Source organism: Thunnus maccoyii, chromosome 4 (genome assembly GCF_910596095.1).
Source record: "Thunnus maccoyii chromosome 4, fThuMac1.1, whole genome shotgun sequence".
In the NCBI taxonomy this organism is placed as follows: domain Eukaryota; kingdom Metazoa; phylum Chordata; class Actinopteri; order Scombriformes; family Scombridae; genus Thunnus; species Thunnus maccoyii.
Window position 1 is genome coordinate 24898376 of NC_056536.1, and position 23647 is coordinate 24922022.

The 23647-nt window shown below is 38.1% G+C and overlaps 3 protein-coding genes across 15 annotated transcripts in view; 1 reads left to right on the top strand and 2 right to left on the bottom strand.

The window, feature by feature from the left end:
* Positions 1–2628: 2628 nt before the first annotated feature.
* On the bottom strand, positions 2629–7423 carry pm20d1.2 (peptidase M20 domain containing 1, tandem duplicate 2). The gene is made up of 13 exons (XM_042407991.1): positions 7115–7423; positions 6896–6982; positions 5412–5647; positions 5220–5306; positions 4982–5115; positions 4742–4861; positions 4515–4590; positions 4349–4410; positions 4186–4264; positions 4030–4101; positions 3774–3939; positions 3591–3690; positions 2629–3200 (listed from the first exon to the last, which is right to left on the bottom strand). The coding sequence occupies exons 1-13, from the start codon at positions 7332–7334 to the stop codon at positions 3071–3073; spliced, it is 1569 nt and encodes a 522-aa protein (XP_042263925.1). The 5' UTR covers positions 7335–7423; the 3' UTR covers positions 2629–3070.
* Positions 5654–23647, top strand: part of mfsd4ab (major facilitator superfamily domain containing 4Ab) — a 29498-nt gene continuing 11504 nt past the window's right edge. For 6 of the 9 annotated variants that reach the window (XM_042407993.1, XM_042407997.1, XM_042408001.1 and 3 more), the window contains exons 1-3: positions 5654–6616; positions 6884–7044; positions 15133–15239. In XM_042407993.1, the coding sequence (XP_042263927.1) occupies positions 15237–15239 (3 nt within the window). In that variant the 5' untranslated portion in view covers positions 5654–6616; positions 6884–7044; positions 15133–15236. The other 3 variants (XM_042407998.1, XM_042407994.1, XM_042407999.1) reach the window with 3 other exon arrangements.
* Positions 8278–20986, bottom strand: lemd1 (LEM domain containing 1). Of its 5 annotated transcripts, none has more exons than XM_042408010.1 (12): positions 20871–20986; positions 15120–15262; positions 11423–11531; positions 11109–11255; positions 10958–11022; positions 10646–10711; positions 10376–10531; positions 10102–10182; positions 9886–9978; positions 9663–9752; positions 9266–9339; positions 8278–9048 (listed from the first exon to the last, which is right to left on the bottom strand). In XM_042408010.1, exons 3-12 carry the CDS (start codon positions 11502–11504, stop codon positions 8739–8741), a joined length of 1164 nt encoding a protein of 387 aa, XP_042263944.1. In that variant the 5' UTR covers positions 11505–11531; positions 15120–15262; positions 20871–20986; the 3' UTR covers positions 8278–8738. The 5 variants fall into 5 exon arrangements, with proteins under 5 accessions (XP_042263944.1, XP_042263943.1, XP_042263940.1 ...); XM_042408009.1 differs by having other exon boundaries at positions 11423–11534; XM_042408006.1 differs by lacking the exons at positions 15120–15262; positions 20871–20986 and adding an exon at positions 13853–14747 and having other exon boundaries at positions 11423–11537.

Below are 23647 nucleotides of genomic sequence, written 5' to 3' on the forward strand. Positions count from 1 at the left end.
CATGTATATGTCAGCATCAATGCACAATTATAATCCTTTAAATTTCACAGCGCATTCTAATAGTTTTAATACAGGCACCATAAAACGTGTCACATTTGGGTTTCATAAATGTGTGAAGTCCAGTGTCCAGTCATTACCAAAGCCATTTTCCAATAGCAAAATTGAGTCTTTATTATTACAGTGAATAAAACACTGTTCCAGATACTTTTTTGATTTAATGTACTTATGGATCCGCAAAACATACAGTCTAAGGGATAACATGTCAGAGTGAGATGACTTATTTCCAACATGGCCCAAGATGTTTGGCCATGATTAAAAGTCCAAATATCTAATTGTATAATTATGTATTGTTATCATTTTTGTCAGCCATCTTGTCATCTAATTGAGAATCCTGATGAAGGCCACAAGCTGAAACGCATTGGTCTCTCAATAAAGTTATGCTTCATACTACACTATACTACACTTATACTAATACTACTGGTGTTGCAGAAGTTTTGACCTCTTCGGACTATTTCCCTTGTCTTTGTACCTTGAAAGTGGTGACGTTCTGCCAGAAATCCCCTCTCTATTCATCTCATAAAGACAAATATACTGAGGTTGCCAGTTTATACATCAAGAAGGATTAACGTTAACGATTAACGATTAACGTTTCTAATACTTTCTGGACAATAATGGAATTCTGTGGCATGGAAGCATACGTCTGGAGCTACAGAGATAGTACTTATTAGTCAGATAAATTAATTCCTGGTTAAGTAATTGTAGATAGTAAAAAGATAATATAATGCTAGCCTTAATCTTTTATGTGCTATATTTCTTTCTAAATCAATTACATACACCAGTTTTTAAACATGTAACTTTACAGTAGGCAGAAAAAACACGTACATGTTTTGTAAGACGTGCACGTGTAACCCTTACTTTTCACACATTGTCAGGTGTTGTGCACAGGGCATGGGGCATTAATGTGTGTGCTGGTAAACAACCAATAAATTGCATTATCAATTTAATTAGCCTATCTGTGATATGGCCATGACATGTGGTTGCTTTCTTTTACGCCTTGTACTACAGCCAGGATGACATCCAGGCTCCAAAGCTTTTTCATTATGTAATGTTTATTCAAAGTTTGGTGATCAATCGTGATAGTTTATTATTTTGTCTTTTCTTTACATGTCAAGGACTGAGTAAACCTTAAGTATGGAGTACACATTAAGTACAACAGGTCCATCACACAACCTCCAGACACAGAAAACATTATAATACATGTAATAAACAGTATAATGTGCATTTTCTCTGTTTAATCCTTTACAGTGTCATTTACAGGTATCTGAATAGTTGGAAAAATGTAATCAAAACCTTGCTATGATTCTCAAATTGATTGACAGTTGTTTTTTTAATACAATGACAAGTAGTAAGTAGCAAGGTTTTTTTTAACTGTTTGAAAACTAAGTGCAATAAATCTCCATTTGAATTTAAACTTGATTCTGAAACACAAGATTTTCTATCAATTATATGAGTCAATATGCTTCAAAATTGTATTTAAAACATCTGTATCAATTTAAGTAACAAATGTCAATAACTATCAATAACCAGTATAATCAGCAGCATTGCATTTATTTTCCCCATCTCCTAAATCTGCCCCATCCCCTGTTGCTCTCTATTTTAAAGCCTCATTGTCACACATCCTCAGTCGCAGTAGACAGACAGTGGTTGCCTCCATCTCCAACAAACCTGTAAATATCAAACTAAATATCATTTTATTTTATTGTGTGCATTATTCTTAATTTGTTTTACTGTCTACTGTCTACATTTGTTCTTTTTATTGGCTTGTCAGTCATCTGTTAAAGCACTTTGAATTGCACTAACCTGTATGAAAGGTGCAACACAAATAAAGTTTGATTGAATGGATCAAAGTAATAATAATTAATAAAAAAATATTATCAAAAGCTGCTGTGTATTCTTTTATCATTTAATATCATTCATATTCTAGTTTGTTTGTTTTTCTTGCTGTAAGGTTGCTTTATTTAAATACCAAGCTCTTGTCATTTTAATTGAAATGTCCTACTTAGATAACTGTAACCTTTCATTTTGTTTTTCAATGTAACATAAATCATGGGGACACTGATTTCATTGTATACTGTATTATGTTCAGAATGTAAAATATATCACATGACAAAAAGCACATTATTAAAAATTATCCATTGTATTTTTAAACAATGTCTGTCTAAAGACTGTGCAAATCCAAATCACTTTTACAAATCAGATTTTATTTAAACCGGTCATTCAGTCATAGTACAGAATTCTTTAGAAGATAAACTACTGTACTGGATTCAACAAGAACAAATAACAAAATATATCTTTAAATATTACAATCGAATCAGTATTTCCACAGTAAGCAGCATTTATGTTGAGCAGACAAAAAAAATATTTATTTAGTCATTTCATTAAAACTGTATGTTCATCATCACTTGAAATAGTACAGTATTATTAGCAGCCCAGCAAATATTTATTCAATTCAATTCAATTTTATTTATATAGCGCCAAATCACAACAAAAGTCATCTCAGTGCACTTTTCACATAGAGCAGGTCAAGACCGTACCCTTTAATTTACAGAGAGAGAGACCCAACAATTCCCCCATGAGCAAGCACTTGGCAACAGCAGTAAGGAAAAACTCCCCTTTAAACGGGAAGAAACCTCAAGCAGAACTGGTTGGGTATTCAGTCCTTTCATCAATTTATACCATTTCAGTTTCAAGTTTAAAAAAATCATCACAGCAGCGTACCACAAAATCATAATCACAAATGCAAAGAAGCTCCACAAAGTTCATCTGTGATCATTTTAGTGCAAGAGACCAACAAGAGTCCATTATTTATTGTAAAGCTAAAATTACAGATCAGTGGAAAATTGTACCTTTTGGCTCTATAAGGCAGAATGGCCTCATTTTGGTTGTGAAATTGAGTGACCAAGGAATGAGTCCAGTAGTGGTCCTGTTCAGTGCTGTTGCAGTAATAATGTTGCTGTTGCAATACTTTTGTATTGCATTTGTTAGGCTTGTTACCAATACGATCCAATACTTAGAGTTCATGGACAGAGCTGTGAGGCTCAGGCAGCTTCTGAATGTCACAGTTTTGAATCAGACTGAAGAAAAATTGTATGATCTCCTCGTAGTTCTTTTTGGAAATCCTTTCATTGATGCCATGGAATCTAAGAAAAAAAGAAAAAAAAATACTTATGATATCCAAGAAGCTAGAAATTACTTTTCCTTCATTTGAATCCCTCTCTCAGTTCTTGCTGAATAACAGCTTTCTATTACCAGAGCTGAGAAGTAAACTAGGCAAAAGGTTGGTCCAAAACATAAAACTCTTCCTGCTGTATTTGTTCAAGGGGAACTTTAGGTCTTAACAGCGCAACTAGGTCACACATCACATCACAAGTTTGTGATGTGATGTGTGAGCAACAGCAGAAAGCTCTCTTTTGTTCAAGAAGCCTGCCTTCTAGTTTTTCCACTTATTACTCAGCACAAGCATTTTATTAATGACTACAGTTTTGTTGAGACTATTTTTATTCAGTAAGCTAAACATTTTAGATTCTTACCTCTGAGCATCACCTGGTTTAAACCAGATAGGGATGAAGCGATAAATATCACTGGTCAGGTCTTTGAAGTGTCGACTGTCTGTGTTCCCAATACAGATACCTGCACATTCAAACATTATATTAAGACACTTAAGGAATACTTTGACCTAAATTTTTATGTAATAACATCAATCTGATTTCTACCTGGAGCAACTGTAATGGTTGGAAACATGTCCAACACAGTTTTTTTAATGATCTGGAAGCCAAAGGATATTTCATCAGAGGAGCTGACAGGGAGAGGATCAAACCCTTCAACAAGCTCTATCGTCACACGGTGATCCCCTACTGTTGACTCGATGAGGTCCAGGACCTAGAGACAGCAAACATCTTATTCAATTTAAAATATTCATGGTAATACATTGTGAATTCTCAAAAAGGAGTATCAAATTTCTGACTCTACCTCTTGTAATGACTGTGCAGAGTGGATTCGCAGATTTACATAAGCTTCAGCCAAGGAAGGGATGACATTCACCTGCAAAACGACATTACATTTGGGATTTTTCCAAGGCAAACTGATTTGCTATAAATTACCTTTTTATATACTTAACAACTGTACCTTAACTCCTGCATTAAACATGGTGACTGCTGTGGTTGTCCTTACAAAAGCATTAGTGTCTGATTTTCTTTCCAGTACCCTGCAACAAAAAAAAAATTACTAATTTATCCCAAAGGACACAGTCAAAAGAAAACATGCTGAATTCATTTTGGGTTGCAATTACCTGCCAAGGAGTGGGGAAAACAGCCACAAATTCGACATTATGAACTTCACTGGGAGCCTGAACTGAGGTCAAAGAATGAGAAAGTGAAATACAGCAAGAAGAATATCTAACCTGCTATGAGTTGTAAGGAGTAGTGGAATAGTAGCTGGTTCCCCTGATGTCTTACCTTATGGGCCAGGTGTTCAAAGGTTCCACGTTCAGGCCCATGACCAAATAACCTCGGCATGGGGTTCTCTTCTAGTCTGAAATAGCATTACAGAGCCTTTTGGAAATGGAAGTGCAAAAAATGTAGTTGAAAATACAGCATAGTAAAGCATGTGAACAAATCAAAATACACGCAAAGAAAATTAAACTGGCAAAAAAATCTCAATTTGGAGAAACTGTTCCTCTCACCTTTTGACTGCTGCAGCCAAGATCCCAATGCTGGTCTCTCTGGGAGGCATGGAGGAGTGACCAGGGAGCGTAGACACACTCAGCTTTACGGTGGCCGAGCCCTTTTCACTTATTCCAATTCTACAAAACACGTACACACATAAAACACTGAATTTATCTCTGATGTAGACAGCATTCTCTTCCAGTGTCAGGCTTGGCCAAATTGTTGAGTTGTTACACTAGAGTATGGTAGGTTCTCACAAGGCAGCAGGTCCCTCAAGACCACTGATGACTCCGTCAAGTACTGCCAGGCCCTCGTCCAGGACAAACGACAGCTGCACACCACGCTGCTTCAGCAGACGCGCTATGTTCACTGCCCCCTTGTAACCACTGACCTTTAAAAAAAAAAAAAGAAAAGAAATTGATGGACACTTTTAAATATGATCTGCAAATTCTCATCTACTTTAAAAAAAGGCAAGGATACATATAGTTAGGGTACCTCTTCATCATGACCAAGGCCAATGTAAAATCCTCTGCGTGGCGCATAACCTTTAATCAGCAAGTACTCCAGGGCCTGAAGTATTCCCTGGAAGAAATAAAGTATATAATTTTAGCCACATACATTTAGTAAGAACTACTGGGCTAATGAAGTATGTAACTCAACGTTGTTTAATAGCAAGATCACTCTCACCATAAGAGCACCCTTGTCATCTATGGTCCCTCTACCATAGATGAAGCCATCTATCTCCTTGGCAGAAAATGGTGGGGCCTCCCAGCCATCCGACTCTGAGGCAGGTACTACATCGATATGGGCCAACAGCAGGTATGGCAACAGGTCAGGCTGTGATCCTTGCACCCAAAACAGGTGGCTGTAGTTTGCCACCAATTCATGACGAACCAAGTGTGAAGAGAAAACTGTTGGGAAGGCTGACACAGGAAGAAGCGTACAAGCTTAAAGGGGAACTCTGCCAATTTAACACATTAAGGTCAATTTAATATTATGATACTGTGAAAACTGTTGTATAATGTCTCATGTGGCTCTAAAGGAACTGTAGAGGGGCTCTAGGGTCTGTGAAATTAACCCTGAAGACGCCATCGGGGTTATGTTTAACACAAAGCCTTTATTAGAAACTGAGGGGGTTGAAACACGTGGGTATTTCCCGGTCAGAGAGGGTCTAACAAGAGGATGCTATTGGTTTCATTACGGCAAATGTAAGATCTGAAGTCTTTGGAGCTTGACCCATACAAGAGACTAAATGTTAGGATGTCTCTGCATCTGCTGCTTCAATTTGGACCACTAATTTTTAATCTGTCTCCTGTGAGTCCCCCAAACTTTATGAAAGAACAATACTAAATTTATAAAGTAATCTTTTAATACTAAAAGTAGTATCACACATATGACACTTTTGACATGTCTGACTTTGTAATACTATACAGAGAAGTGAAACTATTAGTCAACTGATCAATCAACAGAAGTTTAATCAGCAACTATCCTGATATCTGATTCATGTTTTGAGTAATTTTTCCAGCAAAAATGCCAAACATTTACTGGTGGAGCTTCTCAAATGTGAGGACTTGCTAATTTTCTTAGTCTTATGTGACAGTAGACTGAATATCTTTGGGTTTTGGATAGTTGTTACATGATTAATCGAGGAAATAATTGGCAGATTGATTTATAATGAAAATAATAGTTAGCTGCAGCTATTTGATTTGAAGCACAGCTTAAAGGATAGGTTCTCAGTTTTCCATGTTTGTCTTAAAACAATAGTGAGGTGCCCAAGACTTGAAAAAGTGTGAACCCGTCCTTTAATAAGAAACCTTAATTTCACAGGATCTCCTTAGCCCCTTAGTGCAAGAAGGCTGCTGACACCTGACACCTAGAGACACATAGACTGAGTAAGTTAAAGCACAGCACAAAACGAACCGTTACAACTAACTTCTTTAACGGTCGCTCAGGCCTGTAGCTAGTAATTAGTAGCTTTTACGTTGTTAGCATTAAAAGTTACTGATAACCGTTTGCTAGCTAACAGAACAAGCTAACGTTACTACTTCTCGGCTAGTCACGTTGCGTGTGTGTGTTTGTGCGTGAATGAAACCATTGTTAACCATCCGATAAACACAAAAATAGACATAATAAACAAATCAGTCTCTCACATCTTTTAGAGCCAGCTTTACCTTTTCGGAGGAGCTTGTCATATTCAAGCAGCGCGGTGGTGTTGATCTCCGTCCCGGAGAATGACACAGTAGGGATCCGTATAGCTTCTGAATGAATCAACACACAGATACACCGCCTGTCACCGGTGCCTTACACACATTTCTTACAGGTAACTAACTACTTTCTAACTACTAGCGTGTCTAAAACAAGAATAAACATGACAGCAAGCGAAAAATTACCTTTAAAATTAGCAAGAAGCTCCTCTCTCTGTTTGTGGTCTATGACAAGAGAGATGTTATTCGTCTTCTCCCAGTGTGCGAGTTGAAGTCCGACATTCACGTCCAGTGAAAAAGTCCTGATAGATGCTATAGTGCATAACACTAGAATTATAATGAGGAAGCTAACAAAAATAATCTTCAAAAACTTCAATATTTTGAACTTTTGCCCCGAGTCTGTCATGTTATAGTATCTATAGTGATGGCGGAACTTGTTCACTGTGACCGTCTGAAGGCTGACTGAGCAGGGGTTGTTTAATGAGAGCCACCTGCTGGCCTAAAAGCAGACAGTCACGCCTTTATGCACAAAACAATGTTGGCATACTGTGCCACAGTGTGTGGCAAGCTTTTTTACTCACCCAGTTAAGTCATTCATTAACAGTGCCACCATTATAACATTATGACATGTAGCGAAAGTGGATTTTACTATATTAAAGATCCCAAGTGCAGGGATCAGTAATTAGGTTCAACCATGGGCCATTAGGGGGCCAACACTGTACAGGCACAGAGAGGACATCCCAGTATGTTTTTTAATACATTCATATGTTTTGTTTGTTTATTTATTTTAATTGAAATTGATTTATAATTAACATATATATATATATATCATTTATAGTTTTTGTACATGAGGTAAATGATGGCTAACAGAATTACAGCATCTTAGGTTGACGCTCATTTGGGAAAAAAATGACTCATGAACATACATGAGACTAGAAATGTAATTGATATCCACACACAAACAGTGGCCTGCTTCACTTATGGCTGAAGCAAAGTACAGTCATTGACACAAATTTGTTCTGGTCAGATATGCCAAATTATGTTATGTACCTGTGTTGTGCAGTTTTTAAGAGGTTATAAGCTCATATTTATTGGGATTTACATGAGCCTTGTGTATCTACTGTGATTTATGATTTATGATTGATGTAAATGATTTGATGTAGCCTAATCTGTAAAAGGTTCAACTTTAGCTTTCGTTAGTGAGCCAAACATTTTTGTTAGAGGGCCGAATATGGCCCACAGGCCTCTATTTGCCTACCATTACCTTAGTGCATGCCTCTGCGTGCATAAAAAAAAAAAAAAAAGTAATTCTTTTTCACTTCAGCTAGTATCATCAGTTGCACAAAAACTATGAAGCAAGATATCCTTTATTGAAATATGTTTCAAATATTTAAAAAAAACAAAACAATAACACACAAGTACAGTGACACATATTCATTGAAAAAGCACTGACACATTACACAATTTGAGTCAGGAAATAGCAAAAATAACAACATTCTTATTATTTTACATTTGAGAAACTATTCAAATCTTTAGTCTTGATTGCATCTCTGCTTTTGCCATTGTTTTGATTACAGGAACAACAGCACTTTTGGTAACATATAAGCAAAACATAAAACTGTAAAACTGGACTTTGAGGTATTCACCCCAAACAGACACACAAACACAGTCAACAAAAAAAGTGTTGAAATTAATATTCGCACCCTGAATATATCCCAAGGTCTTTACGGCTAGCTAGCTTGGTAAAAGCTGAAACAACAAAACAGCAACCTTCACATCTGTAGAGGGTTAAAAAAAAAAAAAAAAAAAGTTACTCTTGTCCAGAGAGTGCTGGTGTGTCCTGTATCTCAACCTGAACCAAGAGTCCCTCATTTTCTGACCCCTGGCTTAGACTTTCCAGTAAGGCCACAAATGGACTGAATGAGTTGTCTTCAACACAAGCATAAATGAAGTACAAGAGGAACGCCACAATGAGGAAGACCAAAATTTGTATCTTGATGGGTACAAGGCGGCGCTCCACCTCTCGCCTCTCCAGGGTGGTGGGGCTGGCAGGAGTGTCTGGATATGCGTACTGGATAGGTCTCCCTGCTGCACCCTTGATTGGTCTCCGACGAGTTGCGCTGAAATATGAAGATGTATGTGCTGAAAATCTAATCACAAAACTCCTACCAAGTGTGTCAGTACGTGCTGCTAAGCAAGTTGTCACTAACAACCAATTCAGATTCTTATACTTTTCTCGTACTTGGAAGAAATCGAATTCTCACTCAACAACCGCTTAAAAAGCTTTGAAGAGTTTATAATTGTTGCAGTGTGTAATGGTGTTGGTACGGTACTTACTGGATCCCTGTGGGTGTGGTCTTAGTGTCTGGAAACAAGTCCTTCACAGTATCTTTCACAGGTTCCTGAGGAAGCTATAAAAGAAAAGCGGTAATTACTGACAAAGTAGACTAGATAAAGAAAAACAGAACATTTTCCCAAACACCTGTGTTCCACAGAGACGGAGGCCCAGCAAGTCAGGTAGAGATTAAAGGAAAGGGTGATTTTTAATGTAATGACCTGATTTCTGACACATACAGACAAAGAAACATTAAAGTAGAGCAACGATATTATTGTGTATATAATTTTCATATGAAAGGAAGTTATACATGAGCCATCAAATATAGTGCGCTCTTGTAGCCAAAGCACATGCTCCCATCAAGTGATATAGAACAAAAAACTAAAAAAAAGGATGTGCCTTCATTTCCCATTCACAAGAGGAAGCCTTGGGAGTGTAGTACAGGGACTGGTCCTTCTTGGTGTTCTTGTCCACAACTGGCGTGTCCAGCTAAGACAAGGAGACGCAACAGATAATGATGCACATCTTCTTCCGCCCCTGGTGAATCTCTCCAACACTTTAACCACCACCACCACCACTGTTTGAGCTTAAAGTGTGACTGAACAACGTGAGCACTACTGACCCTGTTGGACCGCGACCAATGCTCCTGCACATTGCTCCCATTCAACTCTCTCTTACTGTCTACGCTAGTAGAGAGTGATGTCCGACTCTCCATCTGTTGTTCAGAGTGAGAATGTTCATCAATGAGTGAGTGCTCCTGTGGTGATTACTCAAAAACACATCAATAAAATAAGATTAAAATGGTAATTTTTAAAGAAAACATGTCGGACTGACTTCCCTCCTCAACCAACCGGGTGATGCTGAAGGTCAAAGAGGAAAATGAACCATTAGACATGACTGATTGTGATCCAGATGGGACCTGCAAGGGTTATTATCATGTCAAGATCAGCACAAACATTTATCATTCGTCAACCAATCCATACACCAGTGTCAAAATTCAACTGAGAGAACGATGCCCAGTAACCCCTTGGTTGTGTGAGAGTAAAGTTATTCTAAGCAAGGAATGTGGAGAATTTAAAATCCACAAGAGAAGTGAAATAAGACCAGCCTACCCCTGATCCTAATCCTGAGCATTGATCAACAGAGGATGCTCTACTAATTCCAGCGGGAATCTGGGAGCAGCAAGACCGACTCTGCTCTGATGATTTTAACGCATTCCCTGAATTCCACTTGGGACTAGGTTCCCTGTGTCGAGAAGCACAAGCACGCTGCAAAAAGCCAACCCAATCAAAAACAAAAGACATCAGTTTCCCCAGTGGATTTGGTTTGACAAAAAAAAATAAAAAAAATGTGTAAACACTAAGGATATCTGTAGTATTTACCAGTCGTGATGAGGGTAAAAAGCACTGCGGGTAAACATAACCACCTTTCTGAAAAAGCAACTTTACCTGTGAAAGGTAAAAAACACATACACAAACACTCAAAATGCAAGTGCTTGTTCCAAACCATGAACACTTCCAGTTAAAAACAATACAGTTGCAGTCGGTAACCACTGAGTGGCACTGTAAGGATTGGCAAAAATGCAAAATAAGATCTATTAACTAGGCTCCCTTATGCCAGACAATTTAAGAAATACAATGTATTAACACAGAAACTCCTGATCATTTAACAAAAGATTTCAAATCTTTTCTCACCTGGCTGCTCTCCTCCTGGGCCTGTTCCGACTGTTCAGCCGTTTCTTGTTTTGCTCCTTCAGAGCCTGTGCAGATCACAGAAATCAGTATAAACCATATGATTATCTTATACCAGCCCTGTAAATTAATCTAAAACATATCAAGGTCATACCTGATTCTTCATCTTCCTCTTCCCCATTTTCCTCCTCTTCTTCACTGTCAGAGTACAGTACACCTTTCTCTATTCCATTCACTTTGTCATGTCCATCAGACTGAAGCAGTTTCCTGAGCTTCTGCTCATACAAGGCCCTGGTGGAGGCTAGCATAGATGGATAAACAATCCTATTGGAATTAGTTTGTAAGACAAAATAGAGTGAAGGTATGTCTTAAAACATTTAATAAAAACACAGAACTGCATTAATGATGACAGGAATCCCATTTCTACAATGAAAGACAAGTTTAAGACAGTATTAAGTGCAACCTCACCAACTATGGGCCCAGCTTTGAACCCGTGCATGAGCAATGCAGCCTTGAGGTCGTCATCAGTCAAACTGCTCGGGTCAGGCATCTCTGTATTGTCTGTATCCTCCTCCTCCTCCTCACAAAACAAAATTTTTTCCAGTTACTGAATGCTGTTCAAGACACGACAATGGCTGCAGCTTGAATGTCAGCAGTTTCCAGGTGTGGGATATAGAGCATAAAAAACAGCTGGAGGCTGCCCCTCTCAAATCTGTTCAATATCCACCAATTGTGGGTACTGCATTTACCTCACAAAAGAAAAAAAGTGAAAAAACGGTTTACTGTAGAGCCTACTCAATATATCAAAATGCCTGCATTATCAGTCGATAGTGCCTTAAAGACAGGACTGGCGTGTAGGAGTGCAACTAACAATTACTTTAGTAATTACAATCACTCAATTATTCTGTTGATTATTTTTTAAATTAATCGATCGGTCTATAAAACACAAGAAAACACTGACAAATGCTGGTCACAATCTCCAACTGTCCAAACCAAAAAATATTCAATCTACTACAACTTAGGCTGCAAATTCTTAAATTTGAGAACCTGGAACCATCAAAGGTTTGGCTTTTTGCCAACTAAATTAATTAATATTAAATTAGCAATTAGCAATAATTTAATTGACTTAACTTTCTTAAATTGAGGGGGGTCCATTGTATAAGGCTCTAGCTTCTGGACCTCCCCTGTCAAATCTGTTTTATTTCTACCATGAGGATTTTATGCTGTTGTATTTGTGCAAATAAAAATAAATTAAAAATAATCTTTGCAGCTCTACTGGCATATGTCTAAAATAACTGATATGCCAAAAAAAGACATAACACATTATACTGAAAAAAGCAGCTGCAGATATTTAGACCCTGTGTCATTACATTCCAGCACAATCCACTGTTTACATTATTCTACGAAACTGGCAAAGTAGCATATTGAAGCTGAACAGGTGGTGCAGAGTCTGGAAAGAGTAATAACATTAATATTCTTTAACCGTAAAGTATTCTGTTGTATATATCTTTGTCACAACTTGAATGATGCCTTCAGAAATCTTCCAGTTATTTTCTCAATTATTTAGTCTATCAAAGAATAGTGGGGAAATGCACATCAAAGTTTCCCAGAGCACAGGTTCACATCTTCAAATGGCTTGTTTTGACTGACAAAGAGTCCAAATTCCCAAAATATTCAATCCATTTACAATTATATACACACACACACACACACACACACACACACACAGAGTAAAAAACAGAAAAAAAAAGAAAAAAAACAGCTAGGGATGCAACTAATGATTATTTTCATTATGGATTAATCTGTCTGAATTATTATCTGAATTATTTATTTACTGAATTAGTTGTTTTATCAATAAAATGTCAGAAAATGGTGAAAAATGTTAATAACTGTTTCCCACAACCCAAGGTGACGTCCTCAAATGTCTTGTTTTGTCCCAACTGTCAGTCCAACAGTCCACAACACAAAGATATTTAGTTTATTATCATAGAAGACTAAAGAAACCAGAAAATATTCACATTTGAGAAGCTGGAATCAGAGAATTTAGAATTTCTCATTTAAAAAAAAACATGACTCAAATCGATTATCAAAATAGTTAGAAAATAGTAGTTGCAGATTAATCTTCTGTCGATGAACTAATTGATTAACTGACTAATCATTTCAACTCTATAATGTCATTAGTGGGTCTAGAGTGCAAATCTTGCAGCAATTTATAAATTTTACACTCTTCCCTGACTTAACAGTTAAGTTAATGTAATAGTGGGGGCTGTGCCCAAACAGACTAAACACACTACCCCATGACACAGTGCAGGAACAACTTCCAGACTTCAAGTGTCTGTGAAGCTCCTCTTCCTGACACACATAAATGAACGTGACAGGTGTTGCAAGCACATGCACACGACTGTAATGGTAGCCCCTCCAACTACAGAAACGTCTCTTGTAAATCTATACCAAACATACAGCTGGTGGCTTAAAGTCGTCAAGGACCCACAAGTGCTACAGCAAACTGAGAGCAGTGACCCAGATCTGCACCTCCTCCCCTCCACAGCTGCGTTAAATCAGTTCAAACCAATTATCAATCAGAGCAGCACTTATTACCACAAAAATGTCGACGTCCTTGAAGGGCAGCATTGTGGATAGGTCTCTTACCAGATATCACATTTGCAATGGTGACAACTTATTTTTTTTAAATAACTATTAATTTTTTGATAATTTCTCAGACATGTGAAGTAAGTTGGAAAACACTCAAATTAGACTGACGGCCAATTTGTTATACTCAAGAGCATTATCATATTAAGGTTGTTGCATGTCGAGATTGAGAGCAATTTAACGCAAAACTCTGCAACAGTCAATTAAAAATATTCTTGAGAAAAACACCAAAGAGGTTGCTGAACTCACTGACACATCTTGCACTTGATCCTCCTCGTCGCTGGAGAAATCCGCTGCGTTTTTCTGATCAACATGTTTCATGTGCAACGCCACATAAACCTCCTTCTTGCTCTTGGAGGGTGGCAGCGCGACATTGTGGGCAATTAAATCTGACTTCAGTCGAGATTTAGAGAACTGAGCAGGATCCTCCACAAACACCGGCATGTCACAGGGCCGAAGCGGAAAATGAACAACTAGTTAAAACTTCAGTGCTTAGCCGTTTCTTAGAAACACTCTCTGAAGTGAGATGAAGCCGACAGAGCTGCTTCTCTGCCTGTGGTCTGAGACTCACACTGACTGAACTGAGAACAGCTGCAACTGACGACTTGACAGACAGCAAGTAGTTCTCTTTAAATACCAGCAGTAACTTAAACATACAACACTGCAGGCTGACAGTGTCTTTAGGTACATTTGAAGTATACTACATTTACATTAAACTAAGACCATTTTATTAAATTATGATGAACTAAAAAAAAAAAAAGCAAAACACTGAAAAGGCATGTTGCTTTGATATTAGGTCTTTGTTTGAATTTTGGGTTAAACCCTTGTTATTCAATTGTATGGAAGTTCAGAGCTGCCATTATTAAAAATAAATCATTTTAATCAAATTAATTCATTTTTAATTTTTCTTCCCCTTTTCAGACAAATGCTGTATTCTTTTATTTAGTGTGGCACTTAAAAATAGATCTGTGGTTCAGTCCAATTAGCTATATGATAAATGTTTTTTGTCTAACTTGTCCATTTTTTTTTTATTATTGTTTTTCTGTTTGTTTTGCTTTTTTATGCTATTTTATTGCTCTTTGTCTTCACTGGAAAGCAGTTTCTGAACTGAGTCAGGCCCACGAATTGTAATGTTTTACATTGCTCCACTATTTTTTTCTGCAAAAAAATAAAATAAAATTACAGTCTAATTAAATGATCTAATTTTAATATAGGCCTTTTTCACAAGAATTGTTTTGACTTTTTATAGTAGGAAAAACCACAGGTGTTATAACATTAATGATGGCTCTGTTATATTCAAATATCCCGGTAAGCCGTGACAGGGAGTCAGCGAGCACAATACCAGGACCTTAAAACCAAAGCCGCTAAATGGAATTCAGCCATCATTCATTGTATTATTTACACTTACTGTAACAAAATGTCTCTGTGAAAAAAGGTCACTACTTCATACAGTTGAATTTTAGGCTATATGCAGATCTCTCCTGCCAACCCAAACGCCAATGAAGTGACTGTATACCTTTGACCTTCAGGTTTGAGCCGGCCTTTGGACACTGGTGTTGTGGTGTCTTTGGTGCACACTGCTGCAGCATTTTTACTGGAGTGATGCATCCACCTAGTGCAGCATGTAGAAGACATGGTAAGTGGTTCCTTTTGTAACACCTGTTAAAAGATAAGAAAAACACTTGTTCAGGTGATTGTCAAGCAGGGGGTGCCTTTGCATTATGTGCCAAGGAGGACTACTGTATGTTCCAGCCAAACAACTTCACCAGACACCTTTTTCAACAAACAGGTTCACTGGATTATCCGAAAAACTTTGCTGAGTAAATAAGCAATCATTTATCAAGATAATTCGGTCAACCTGCTTTGTAACAGGCACCTGGTTCAGCAGAACTTCAACACAAAAGATCCAATCAGCATGAAATTAGTGAAATCACCTGGTAGATTTTGGTTAGAATGAAAACCTGGGACATGGTTACCTACACTAGGGGACTGTCTCAGGAAGCACAGTTAATTAACTTTGATGAGTAACCTCAACAGCCCCCCACCCTTAATATCTGGAACTGAAGGCTTCCCAGCAGTTATCCTGCTTCATGAAACAGTCAGTGCTACAAATAATAATAATATAATGGGGGACTTTTTTATAGCAAATGGCTCCCTCCTGGTTTTTAAGTGAAGCCAAAAAAAGAGGGAAAAAAAATAATTGAAACAACTAACAATGTTTCCACAAGACTGTATTAATCGGACATCGCCTTATGCCAGTCAAAACAAAAGATGAAGCAAAATTGATCCCATGAACAATAGATGATCGTAGATGTTTGTCGTCTCTTTAAATTTTACAAAACAGCTAACTATATTTAATTAGATGGCAACTTTAATATTTTGCTCTTGCTGCTCTGCTCTGCTCATATGAAATGACAAGACAGCAGGGGTTTCTGTTGCGTTGCAGTGATATTTGAGTTTGAGTTTAACAGATTTGATCACCTGCTGTGTTGTTTACTGTTGTGAACTTGAAGTGAACCATTTTTAGATTAGACCATCACACACTGTGATGTGAGGAAAACAACATTTGTTTTCAGTGGGGATTTCTAGGGAGCTGAGGGGACTGGAATGGGATCCATCAATTGTGAGCATGTATACAGTTTTATTATTAGATAAAAAATATTAGCCTACTTGGACTTTTATTCTTATTTTGATAGATTTTACCACTGAGCCTTTTTATATTGGTCCACAGTGTTGTACTTGTTGGCCAGCAACTTTGGGGAATGATTCAGAACAGGGAGGTCAGGAAACTGCTGCTTGGTACATAAATTCACCCAACCAGTACATCACTGCTAAAATTAGTGAAATATTGTGATGCCCTTTGTTGGTCTTGAGGAATGTTTGGTTATTAAACATACCATATCAAAGCAAAAGATAAGATCATGGCATTGAACATTAAGACACAGTCAGAGATTGCATTTTAAAGGCATACAAAAAGGTTTATGGGTATTTATGGACATCTTTCATGTCCAGGTGCTGAGTCCATAAAAATGTAGTAGATATACTTTCTGTTTCTCAAGGACTCGCAGCACTGTGAAATGCTCCCTCAAAAATATTTATCTTTATTGCATTTACAAAGAGTACAACGTTTCAAGCCCAAATTGGCTCTTCATGAGGTACAGATGCCTCTGTTTCGAGTCCTTGGGAAACAGATAATATAAAAAGTCTCAAATCAAAAGCCCTGAGGTGAAGTGAGACTTGACTTGCTCATACTTGCTTTGCACAGAGAATAACTAAGACTTGATTCAAGAAGTCTGATGCATACTTCCAAGTTCAAAGTCAGGAGATATTCAAGAGTTTTTGGGATCAGAACTCTGAATGCGCTTGGAATGCTTTTGAAAAATATTCTTGACAGGGAGGGGGTATGAACCATGAGAGGCCACATTTGAAGGGCTTTGTACAAACATTATGATGGTTCAGTTGGCCTTCTGGCCTCCATTAAAAATTAACAATAATGATATTAAAAATAAAATCAAAATTGCCATTAAACAGCCAGCTGTAGCAGTAAATCAGGCCAAAATACTAAAGTGAAGAAGAGTGGGAATTCATAAAGGTCCATTTTTGCGTTGAACAAATGATACAATTTAGACTGATATTATGCATTTTAGTACTAATACAATTCAGTACACATTCTTTGCTTGAATTTGGAGGCCAGTTCACTTTCATTAATGATAAACATGATGAATACTGAATAGACAATAATTCTTTCTCTGTGGTCACTGAAAATGGATCACCACAACATGGCGACTAAGTTATGGAGAGGTTCATTAAGTGTCCTTGGTTGGAATAGCCAGCGGCAAACACAGTTTGCCCCCAGGAACTTTCATATTTCTCTTAAAGTGATGTAAAATGATCTTTTTCACCTCTTAGTATGAAAGTTTTTTATTCCTACATACTAGTTTTCACACTTTGCTGTCTTGTCATCACTGTAAAATAATTATTTTTTCTAATTATATTTCTCTTATAACCACTGAAATTCTATCTGGCCAATAGGCAACAACATAAGCAAGATTTCGCAGTCAGTTCATATTGTATTTCTGGTAACAAACTCCTGAAGTGTTAGGCCTATTAAAAGTAACTATCACTAGAGTTAATAATGTTACCCCATTATTTTGTTAATAGGAAAACATTTATGATGCATGTCTAATTCTGTACAAGTGTGAATCAGTGGCAATACTTAAATGCTGTTATTAGTGGGTTCCATTTTTTTTAGAGCTTGATCTTTTTAGAGCTCGATTAGACAGTAATGATGTCATACCAAATACACTTTAACTAACCTCGGTAGAACCAGACAAGTGTCATTTCCTAAGGTAATGGTGTGCAAACATTTTAATGTCCTCACAGGGGAGACATTGGTAAACAAGGCTTAAACAATCCTGAACTTCCATCATTAGATTAAACGCATCTCTCAATGCAATGAGTTGTGACTTAATCAGTAAACTAAAAATCTTTAAGCTGTTTATGGAAATTATTGAAAGTCTGACAGCAATTAATTTTCTTGAACATCTGTTAAGTCACAACTTTCATGAAAACCAGGCAGTCATTTCCCAAAACATCTCCAAGAGAAACACAAATGTTAGCTCTAACTCAGAATATCTGTATTTGCCCCACAACTCCAAAGGTTTGATGCAAGGAAAGATGCATGATGTGGATGCTGTTGGCCAAAACTTTTGTTGATATCATTACTAACGTTTTTAGATGCTACAAATAGCTGGTTCAACAAAATGCAACAGAAGCTAAACTTATATTAATAATGCCAAATAATTATTTTACCTCATTTGGCATCTGTTATTCATTGAATAGTTTGGGCAGGCATAAACAACGTTGGCAAATAATACAAAATCATTGCAAAGAAGTCTTAAAAGTCATGTAACAGAGGGCCTCAGTTGACTGTCCACTGTGTATCCAATGGCTTTAAACCCTACATGACATGTTAGAAAGAACTCACATAGGAATAGAAAGCCATAAGACACAGTTGTGGTTTGATTTGGAAGACAATAAGACAAAATCAGTTACTTAGATGCAGAGAACTCATGCAGTTTGGGTCTGAAAGCTTGGAAACATGAAGAGGAAAAAAACAGGGGCAGGTTGCAGACAGCATTCAGGATTTAAAACTCACATCCGCATGAATAATTAACCAAAGAAACTGCAAGTATTCATCTGAGGCCCGGGGGAGTAAAATGAAACTGTCTTGTGATTCTTTATACTGTAGGAATTGTATTTTTCACAGTAAAAACTCAAATAAATTGACCCCTACCCGATGCTTGAACCTTACAGCAATATGCCGCAAGCTATTCAATCCCTTTGGGGGGTTTGAAGAATAATCTTTGATAAAAAATGCAGTTTTAAATCAATGTCTACAGGGAAAAGGTGCAATGTTAATCAAAAGGATTTTGTCACTGAATTCAAAACAGATTACATAAAATCTTTCTGTATTCTGTAGCAAACTCCTTGACTTCCTCAAGCACAAAGGAGATCATTACCTCAGTATTTTAATTCCACCACTGGGCACAGAAAGCTAGCAGTGTTTATTCATTACCAAAATATTTTTGCAGATATAAACTTAGCATTTCCCCGCAGTAGCTCCTGTGCTGCTTGAATCAAAGCCATCATTCTAATGAGCCAAGCATCAGTCATGCACAAAAACACTACCTGTAAGAGGGTTTTACTAGTACGCTTGATTCATACTCCCATGACCTTTAGGAAGTCAATAATAAAAAAGGCATCTTAAATTTATGCAGAATCAGTTGTGTTCTCTGACCTGAAACACCAGGCTGTTTACCACAATTTTAAGCACTAAACTGTCAGACGTTCTTTGGACCATTTTCAACCTCTCAGTGAGTAGAGACTCAGCACTCAAGCTATGCAGGCCGAAACTGCTCACCCAGATGTCTGCTCAGAAAACAGTAGCCTTTATAAAAACATGAAAAAATTTTGTGGACAGAGAGGAAACGGGCTACTATGGAGGACAGAGGAGGCATTTGTTGACATTGTATCAAGTGCAACGCTGAGGTATTTGAGGCACAGAGGGGCCAGGTATTTGTCAGTCAGTGTTTCTTGTGCTTTTGCTGTCTCCAACTCAAACAACAAAAGCCCCATTGAGGCAGCCTCCTTTTTTATCTGAACAAGCACACAAAGCTTCCTGTACTAGGCTGCAACTGTCCAGTACTGAGAGAACCACTTCTACTCGCCTTTTTATGCACCTGTTTCAAGTTGTTCCGGCAGTGCAAGAGTAAAAACACTTTGTTAGATAGTTTCACATCTTTTCACATGGCTTTTCCACATTTAACTTTCACATAGTTGCAAGATGTCCGAACTTTATCATAAGATATCCTAACTTTATTCTAAAGAGATAGAAACATAATGAGGCCCAATATGATTTTGAGGTGTCAGCCTACCTAAACACCAAACACTGAGATAATTCTCATTGGCTTTACATATGCTGGATATTCATGTGACCTCTGAAAGCGAGCATTATGTACTGATTGAGGAAAGGTGTTTACTCAATCAGCCTTTTCCAGGTTCGAAAAAGACCACTGCCACTGAGCTCCAGGGAGCCTGTGCTCATGCATGTCTCAGCATAAATTAGTAAAGCCCCTGTGTCAGACTCTGTCCAGACAAGAAGGTGAATCTCAGCCACAGGGAGGATTAGCTTTAATCCCTAAACATCGTACATGGTCCCTCTCTGCTGGGAGCCAATTCAGACAATCGTCAGTAGCCAGATGTTTTTAATGGCTTATTATGATTATGGCTATGTTTAATGTTTTTTTAATAAATACATTCCTCTGTTCTTATGACAGTGAAGTATGAATAGTGAGGAAAATGTCTCTGAGAAATGCAGATACAACACTACAACAATACAGCAAATGAGTAATATCCCGTAATTTAACATTTACTGGTTTTGAATATAAAGATAAAGGTGAAGATAAAGATAAAGGGGTGGCGCCTGATTTTTTTTTTTATCCTATGCAGTACTCCCTTTTCATTTATTAAAAACACAAAAGCACCTTTCACTGGCAGACAAGACTACCAAAACACACTGAAACACTGCATACAACACATGAAAGCCTCAGAGCATCAGTTAAGCTGCTTCTTTTTCCTTACTGTCAGTCTTGACGGAAACACAAACAGCTATTTTGACCAACACACTTAACACTTCTGAAAGTAACAGTGACAGACATGCATTTATTACTGGGTTGCATTCTTATGATATAAATCTGACTCTTACCTCCGTCTCCCTCTCCTGCGTCCCTCGCTGAAACAAGTATGGCATCCCCTCACCCTAATACTGTATGGAGAGACAATGGGTAGTGGGGGGGAGGAGTTACTATGTGAGCAGCAGAGAGAGTGGGGAGACAGAGGGAGTAAAAGCAGAATGAGAACTGAGAGAGAGAGAGAGAGAGAGAGCGTGAGAGGGAGAAAGGGGGCTCAGAAGAGAGATCACTTGCCCACAAAACTCTCAAACCACGAATCTGACGAAACGTTACATGAATGGCAATTCTAGAAACCCCCCTCTTCCTCCTCCCTAGACGCAATGTCAGAGAAAACATCAACCAGAAATCTCTCTTCACGTGGGAAATGTAAGGAAAAACAAGAGACTGTGAGAGAATGGGTCCTGGTTTTAAACAAGTCCCTTTCTTTGGCTTTCTTTGAATGAGTTCTTAAGACTCCAAGTTGGCAGAGTGCCCATGGGTCCTGGATGGAAAAGGATAAAAGAGGGGCTGAGGTAGGGGGGCTTTCTATTGTGTTTGTTCCCTTCCTTTCAGTCCTGGCACTCTAGTTGATCTTTGCAGCCAGTTGCTGAATATTCCAGTCACTTATCCCTCGATTGTAAACAGAAACTCACATTTCCATCATTGATGCTCGTGTTGTTTCCCCCCAACGATGACACAAACTTGTCCTGTCCTCCTGCACATACAGTTTGGGTGTAAGGTTTAAAATGGAACCCAGGGACCAAAATAATTTTCCAAATTAACAATTGCTCCAAGTCAGCACTGATCTGAAGATCCCAAGTCTCTTATTGAAAAGTCTTTGTTTGGGCCTCTTTCTCCTTTCTTTGTCCTCCTAACAGTCCATCACTAGTAGAGGGATAATGCTGTTTGCCTGGTGAATCTGGGATGAAGACAGCAGGTGCTGTTGCCCCTCTCTGAGCCACATTCACTCACAGCTTTCTCCCCCCTCCATCCGTTTCCTCTACTAATACACCCTCCTCCCCCTGTCAATGTGAGGAGGAGAGGGGGGGGGGGGGGGGGGGGGGGTGGTTAGATAGGGAGAATGAGCTACTGTATAATGAAGAAGCACACCCAGAGAAAAGATACAGTTTGCTGAAGGTTTTAATGAGTGACGTCATGTCGGTCTGATCAGAATGACTGATGAGATACGTGACACAGAGCCAAGGTAAAGGGTGCAAGGGATTAATCCAACTGCATCTCTTGTTAGTCACCACTGTGCTTCTCACCGCTGCTTGTGCTGCATCAGTGCCGCAAGAGAAGCCCTGTTTTCACTCACAGCCTACCCCCCTTCCTCCTCCTTCTCTTCCTCCTCCTCCTCCTCCTCCTTCCCCACAAACCCTTCCCTACCCTCTTTCTGTCTTCCTCTTGCTTTCCCTCAAATAGACACACAGGCTCGGTTCATTACTATTCACCAGGTTTCACTAAGACACGCATCATTGCTCCACTCTCTACAACTGTGTCGGGAGAGGCGGGGGGAGAGGAGGACAGGGAGAAGCAGAGGAAGGGGAAAAGCAAGAGACATCTTATGATAGAAATGGATAAATCACCATTGTGTTTTCTGTGTCCGGATGTGTGTACAAACATATATTACCAGACAGCTGTATGCATGAGTTGTTCTCTCACTGACTCTGACAGAAAAATCTTCAGAAGATCAAAGCTAGTTCAGTCCTCAATACAGAAATCTGTTATCCTTTGTGGGGTTTTGAATTCATCACTTGCCTTTCATTAAAACCACTGAGGTCGTACACTCTATCACAGCATTCAAATTATTATCTGTGCTGATTCACTGACAAAGCATTTCATCCATGAAACCGGGCACAATGCTTGATTTCTATTCCTGTGTTGGCTCAGTCTAAGCCCTCTATAGTCTGGAACACTTTGTCACATCCATTTCAGGAAAACTATACTTCACTATGAAACTAATCCTTTGTTATACTACTTTTAATTTCACTCTTTAGTCAGCCATTCTCAATAGATTACATTGATTCCTAGAACTGCAGCAAGAGGAGAAATTATGCTGTGGTGTTAAGCTCCACATAAAATCATACGCATTTGATCTGGATTTGTATAAGGTGGGCTCTGACAGGAGATGATATCAATCGCAAAAGCTGTGTGGCTGCGTATCCACCGTCCACTGTCTGGCTGTGGTAAGGCATACATTTATAATATCTGGTATAAAAGACTTTAGACTTTCTCTTATCTTACAACCTCATTTTTTTCTTAGTTCATATCAATTTATTTAGATTTATATGTGTTTTTGTGTACAGCAGACTGCACTCAATAGTTAAGTAATAACGCTGTCTCTTTCTCAAGGTTTCAAACAACAAATTAATCATCTCCTTCAGGATTTGAGAATAGTGAGGATGCATTTCCTCTTTTCTTTCCTGCATAACATCACCAGACAAAGCAATTTGCAAACGGAAGAAGGTAAAAGGATGATTTACTGTAAACCTCATGAACCGGATCTGAGTGACATCTGAGGAATAGTATTTGGTAGTTTAATTTGGAGGACTTGTTGGAGCAATAATATGTTGCAGGATTTGCCGTAACATTTTAAAGCAGAGGCCACCCTACACCCTAAAATCCCACTGAATGGATTTAATACCAGCTTTACTGCATCAAAAGAGCAAATTAGAACAGTTTTCAAACCAAAAACATAAAGATGACATCTGGGTGCAAATTGATGTGAAATGGTGAGCAACATGAAACAATGTACTGTTACCATTTTAATTTATATACTTGAGGACGTTATATCACTTACTTAAATTCAGTA

Bases quoted from the DNA above. Each gene is read 5' to 3' on its own strand.
- pm20d1.2 (XM_042407991.1), bottom strand. From the start codon at position 7,334: ATGACAGACTCGGGGCAAAAGTTCAAAATATTGAAGTTTTTGAAGATT. The intron at 5,648-6,895 runs GTAAAGCTGGCT...TTCCTGTGTCAG, and splicing joins TGACAAGCTCCTCCGAAAAG to CCTTCCCAACAGTTTTCTCT. The intron at 3,201-3,590 runs GTAAGAATCTAA...TTTTTTTCTTAG, and splicing joins AAACCAGGTGATGCTCAGAG to ATTCCATGGCATCAATGAAA.
- lemd1 (XM_042408006.1), bottom strand. From the start codon at position 14,047: ATGCCGGTGTTTGTGGAGGATCCTGCTCAGTTCTCTAAATCTCGACTG. The intron at 11,256-11,422 runs GTGAGGTTGCAC...CATCTATGCTAG, and splicing joins CAAAGCTGGGCCCATAGTTG to CCTCCACCAGGGCCTTGTAT. The intron at 10,532-10,645 runs GTAAATACTACA...GGCTTTTTGCAG, and splicing joins TTTTACCCTCATCACGACTG to CGTGCTTGTGCTTCTCGACA.